Genomic DNA, 6,000 nt, shown 5'->3' on the forward strand with positions numbered 1-6,000 from the left:
TGCCATTCTGTAAATACTTAAAAATCAGAAGTGAAATATAAGCTTTTCCCGTTCATATTCTTGTAATAGACTTTCAAACAATTACAGATCAACTAGTAATTTTGAGAGAATTCTGAATTATTTTGCAGTCATTAAGCAGAGGGATGGTTTACCCAAAAATGAAAACTGTCGTTCCAAACCAATATGACTTGCTTTAAGTGGAACACAAATTTTGAGGAACGTCGAAAGTCGAAGGGGTTAAAAACTTTTGACCCCATTAACTTATTGTATTGACAAAAAAGCTGCAATGTTTTTCAATATAGTATGGATGACAAAATGAAATTAATTAGTTTGAAGTATTTCTTTAAACTTACTCTATAGACTCAAAATGGTTTGATCTACAATTGCTGTTGCTTTGAGAGATGTTATAGCTCAATAGTATTGACATGAAGTTTAGCGTTTGCGCTCGCTAGTAGCTCTGCATTAAAGTCTAAATCCTTCCTCTGTTTGTACTCAACAGCAGACAACAGTGCCTCTGCTGGTACAAAGAGATCGTTGTCTGAGGAGAAAGAGGAAGATGACAAAGAAATCAAGGACCAGAGAGATGGAAAACGAGCAAGGCTGGACGGGGAAGAGCTGGAAGCTCAGCTAGAGCTGAAAATCACAGCCAATGCTGGGAGCCGCCATAAACTGGAGAAGGTTTGTTATACATCTTATTTGTGTTTTTCTAAATCCTCGTATCTCTATACAGCATTTAGTCATATACACCCTATACAACGGCACATTTTCATATAACTGAATGGGATACAGAGATATGTGATTCCCTTTAAGATTCACTTACTGTAAAGTTCACCAAAAACCTTCACATTCTGTCATTTACTCATAAAAGAAAATATTTAGAAGTCTTTTGTTCATCTTTGAAGCACAAATGAAGAGGGTGTTCTGAAGAGACAATATTGCTTTAATATAGGTTTTTATATACATAGAAACATTGATGACACGCATACATAGAGACCATGAAATCTGGTAAACAGATCGTATCGTTTCACACGAGAGCAAAACGCATCGGTTCTCACTTGTCGGAATTTTCTTTTTTGAGTTTTGGGGAGAGTTTTGGAAATTCTCTGTAATAATGGATATTGGTAGATACCATTCATGAAAGACATCCGAAGGTCTTCTGTAACAAAGCTCAGACATGAGACATTTTTTATTCTTCTTCTCACTCTCTTTTTATTAGATGGTACAGCAGTTAGTCGAGGAACGGTTACGGGTGCTGCAGTTGACTGTATTTGACCGAAGCATAAAAGAGCTGAAAGAGAGAGTGGAGAAGATTGACAACGCAACCAAACAACAAAATACAATGCAGCATATTAACACACTACAGGTGAGTTTTGAAGTTTTCAAATATGAGAATTATTACTATTATACATCTACAATAGGTAATAGAATGGGACTGTGAAACTTAATACTTAACATCAACAAAACTGTGTGTTTTCATTTTAGGCTAAGATTTCCCGGCTGGCTAAAAAGTTTGGTGCTGCTAATCAGGCTTCAGAGAACTCAAAGAGAACTCAAGAGGTAAAACTATTCAGATTTGGTCAAAGTGGTATAGTGAAAAACATTATGGGAGTTTATGGAATAAAGATACAAGCCATTAATGGTCTTTATCCATTAATACAATTCCCTTTTTAGTGATTGATTGCAAGCAAAATGAGCTTTTGAATGTTTCATTAAAATGCACTTTGTTTCCTCTTAATCAGGCTCATGCTGCCGCCGCCGCTGCTCAGGCCAACAATGCAACCAACATGACTACACCGCAACGGTAAAAATATCTGACATATCAACCTCTATCCTCACAAGATCATGTTCCTTCTCTATTGCAAAACATTACATTTTTCTTTCTTTCCAGAATTATTAAAATAATCATAAAAAGACGCGTTAAATTGTCAAAGATGTACCTCTAGTGTAGGTTTAAATAGAAAAACAACAGAAAACACAATTGAATGCATGCATGCATTTTCTGTGAACGGCCCTTAACTTGCCAACATCTATACAGTTCACCATCCAAGTTAAACAAAGACCTGGCTAGCCACAAAAGCCTTGTAGACACACTCTTGGTCACAGACTAATTGTTAATACTGCACATATTAGTACTGCAGTTTGTAATTCAAAAAGCTTTAGTAAATAACATTTGAAATGCTTGTGCTATTGCCATTATTTTAATGCTTCCCTACCATTTCTGTTCTTTTTATAGTACTGTTAAAACCACAACGGATCCAAAACTGGCCAGTCCAGCCACTGGTTCTAATTCAACTGGTGAGCTATTTATTAATTTATTTCTAGTTCTCGTTTGAACTCTTAATGTAATGTTTTATTAAACTCAAACATTCTTTTTCTTTCTTCGGCCCTCAGCAATCCCAGCCCAGCCCAAACCTCTTTCCACACCGACTACGCCAACCTCCTCCACGCTAGCTTCTCCTGCACCCATTCTACAGATCATCTCCACAACAACAAGCTCCACTCCTTCATCCACCTCTTTGCCTGGCCAGTCTCAGACAGGCACCCTACTACTAAAGACTGGACCCAGTACAGGGGTCATGACTAACACCCCAGCATCTTCAGGGGGTCAGTCAGTGTCTATTCAGCCTCTTTTGATTCAGCTGCCTTTAGCGATGGCAAATGGGCAAAGCGGGGCATTGGTTAATACTGCCAATGGTGTCGGTTTAATACCGGTGTCGTCATTATCTACGGTTAGCAGCAACAATAAGGCAAAGATGACTACACCTGCTACCACCTTCATCCTCCAAAAGCCAGCAGGCAGTGTTGTTTCATCATCCTCGACCTCGTCAGCTCCGGCGGTGTCCTTAGCGAGAGCTGTGTATCCGGGTGGCACAGGGACTGTTAGTTCACCCAGCACAGGGATATCTGTGACTACAGCCCGAACCCCTATACAGTGTGCTGCTGTTGTGGGAGTGAGTACAGCGGCTTCTTCTCCAGGAACCACAGGACCTGCGGCGACAGGATCAGCGGCAGCTGCAGCTGGTCCACCATCGGCTTCCGCACTGGCCTCAAAGACAGGTATAACAGAATCTCTACCATGTGGCTACCTTTTATAATATCAGCTATATGTAAAGTGGTTTATTTTTTGTAATTTTGTTGGGTTTTGAGGGATATAACACAGTTATTGAATATTTAAAGCATGGGGGATAGTTCACCCAAAAAAAAACATTGAAAATAAATAAAAACTTATAAATCAAACAAAAAAAATTTGTTAATTACTAATTACTTATTAATTTAATTACTAATGTTAATTACTCACTCTCATGTCGTTCCAAACCTGTAAGAGCTTCGTTCATCTTCGCAACACTAAAAATTTTGTTGATGAAATCCGAGAGCTTTCTGACCCTGCATAGACAGCAAATCAACTTTTTATGGCCCAAAAAGGTAGTAAACACATCATTAAAATAGTCCATGTGACATCAGTGGTTCAGCTGTAATATTATGAAGCTACGAGTCATTATTTATTTTCCCTTCACGCATGAAAAGTATTCTTGTAGCGTCATAACATTACGGTTGAACCACTGATGTCACATGGACTATTTAAATGATGTCTTTACTACCTTTCTGGGCCGTGAGCTGCTGTCTGTGCAGGGTCAGAAAGCTCTCGGATTTCATCAAAAATATCTACATTTGTGTTCTATAGATGAACAAAGGTCTTACGGGTTTAGAATGACATGAGGGTGAGTAATTAGTGAGCATCTTGATTATTATTGTGCCTTTTAAAGTGTTTGCTGTCTGTCTCAATTATGTAATTTTTTTTATTTTTTGCATAAGTATTCTCACAAATTTATTTATTATATAGTATTATGTAATGTATATTTGAAAATTGTATGAGCTGTTTCATAATCTCATTAATCTCTAATTTTGAACAGATAATCAGGCCTCAACACCGAAAACACCCTCTCAGGTAAGCAATGTCTCATTGTAAATAATGTAGTTTAAAATGTAATTGCAAATACCACTTTTGTCAAAAAAAGTACAGTTTTGTACTAAATTTTACTCTTCTCTCTACAGCCCGGGCGGCCCAAAGGTTCTGTGATAGATCTGACAGAAGATGATGATGACGTTCAAGGTAAAACACAGCTGCTCTTTTTTGCTCAGTCTTAAGGTGCCAGTCACATTAATGAAAATTCCCAGGTAAAAAAAAAAGGGTCCATCATAAATTAATACAAAAAACATGTACTGTATGAAGATGAACAGCTCACACAAAAGTAACCCTAGAACAACAGAATTTAATAAATTCACCTAAATCTCAACACAATTAGTACATTCTTCTATTTAAAAATTCTCTTAATCCTATTTATTAAAAAACATAATCTCTCTGCTAAATTTTCTCATCCCTAGTAATTCCTTCTCCTTTTTAAACTACCAGTTAGTTCTATTTCTTAATACTTTTTTTCTGTGTTATCCAGTGACAGGAGTCCAGAAGGCCACTGTTTCTCCCATCACTACCCAGCGTGCATCTGGGCCACCTCCTTTAGTCAGCTCTACCACTAATGCTGGTGAGTGAAAAAAGTAGACCTTTCCCCCACCGCCACTCTCCTTAATTCTACTTTTTGCTTGTAGTTATAAAATTCAGAGCTGTATGCTGACATCGTGTGTTTTATAATTTCCCTTGTTCAGGAGCTCGATCAGCACAGCGTTCCTCTGTGGTGAGTGTGCTGCCATACAAATATTACAAAGAAGATACACTTAACATTTTATTTATATTTTTAATATCCTATAATCTTTCTTCCCTTCACTCATTGTTCTCTCAGGATTCTCCATCTCTATCCCGTCCAAGCTCCTCTTCCTCCACCACTCTTCCTCCATTACCACTGGCACCATCGCCACCGGCACGTCTCCCCCCCGAGGCCGCCCACACATCCCCTCCACAGCAGCCCCAGCTCAAACTGGCCCGCGTCCAGAGCCAAAACGGGATCGTCCTGTCCTGGTGTGTTGCAGAAACTGACCGCAATTGCGCCGCTGTAGATACCTATCACCTGTACGCCTATCACCAGGACCACCAGGGGGCAGCATCGGGTGCTTCGGCTCAGTCACTGTGGAAGAAGATCGGGGAGGTGAAGGCTCTGCCGCTGCCCATGGCATGCACCTTGACCCAGTTTGTGTCCGGGTCGACATATTATTTTGCCGTCAGGGCCAAAGATGTGTACGGCCGCTTCGGTCCTTTCTGTGAACCGCAGTGCACTGACGTCATTAACCCAGCATCCTCTCCATCATCCTAAAATAATTCCAGATGAGGGTGGGGTGGTTCAAAAGGATGTGGCCAACGGAAGTATGACGGAGATTTGTAATTGTTACAAAATTGTTAACTAAGCGCAGACCACTGGTTTAGTCTTGCCTTTTGTGTTAGGAATTGTAGGGAATTTAAATAGGTTGTCGAATGCAAATGGAAATACAAATAATCATCAGTGCATACAGACATGCATACACTATGTGTTTCAACTTTTTTTTTTACAATAAGGAGGGAACTATCAGACTTAAATTGTGCTTGAAATTGTATTTTCCTTGTGCAGAATGTTCAGAGTTAAGTATTGTTTTTGAATTTCTCTCTCTCTCTTTTTTTATTTTTTATTTTTTTTTTAATAAAATGATATTCAATACATTGCACAGAAATTCCATTATAGGTCTCGGTCATTAGCTACAGGACAGGAAAGCTGGGGTGTTAAAGGTTTTGTAATGTTTTTTGTCTGGTACCCAGACACTGCAAAATGACCCTCAATAAAAGTATTGATATATTTAAAAAGGTTTCTTTTTCATTTGTTGAAACTACAATGTGAATTATTAAATGACATGTACAAGACCATGTTATAAATATTTCGAACTGTTCATGCATGGATCTAATGTATAGTCAAAAAGCAGTTTTTTTTTTGTTTGTTTGTTTTTATCACTGTAATATGCTTTTAATTCTATGCATGTTTCCTTACCTTTTGATTTATCACAGACTTTGAACTGTTATCT

At 38.5% G+C, this 6,000-nt stretch overlaps 1 protein-coding gene across 7 annotated transcripts in view; it reads left to right on the forward strand.

Moving 5' to 3' along the window:
* Window positions 1-5,785, forward strand: part of LOC109080134 (activating transcription factor 7-interacting protein 1-like) — a 34,818-nt gene extending 29,033 nt beyond the window's left edge. For all 7 annotated transcript variants that reach the window (XM_042717179.1, XM_042717177.1, XM_042717181.1 and 4 more), the window contains 11 exons: window positions 500-678; window positions 1,217-1,363; window positions 1,483-1,557; window positions 1,740-1,801; window positions 2,234-2,295; window positions 2,392-3,057; window positions 3,912-3,946; window positions 4,054-4,111; window positions 4,452-4,541; window positions 4,663-4,691; window positions 4,797-5,785. In XM_042717179.1, the coding sequence (XP_042573113.1) occupies window positions 500-678; window positions 1,217-1,363; window positions 1,483-1,557; window positions 1,740-1,801; window positions 2,234-2,295; window positions 2,392-3,057; window positions 3,912-3,946; window positions 4,054-4,111; window positions 4,452-4,541; window positions 4,663-4,691; window positions 4,797-5,264 (1,871 nt within the window). In that variant the 3' untranslated portion in view covers window positions 5,265-5,785. The remainder of the gene's footprint in view (window positions 1-499; window positions 679-1,216; window positions 1,364-1,482; window positions 1,558-1,739; window positions 1,802-2,233; window positions 2,296-2,391; window positions 3,058-3,911; window positions 3,947-4,053; window positions 4,112-4,451; window positions 4,542-4,662; window positions 4,692-4,796) is intronic.
* The last annotated feature ends 215 nt before the right edge of the window (window positions 5,786-6,000 follow it).

This window comes from Cyprinus carpio, chromosome B1 (genome assembly GCF_018340385.1).
Source record: "Cyprinus carpio isolate SPL01 chromosome B1, ASM1834038v1, whole genome shotgun sequence".
Lineage (NCBI taxonomy): Eukaryota > Metazoa > Chordata > Actinopteri > Cypriniformes > Cyprinidae > Cyprinus > Cyprinus carpio.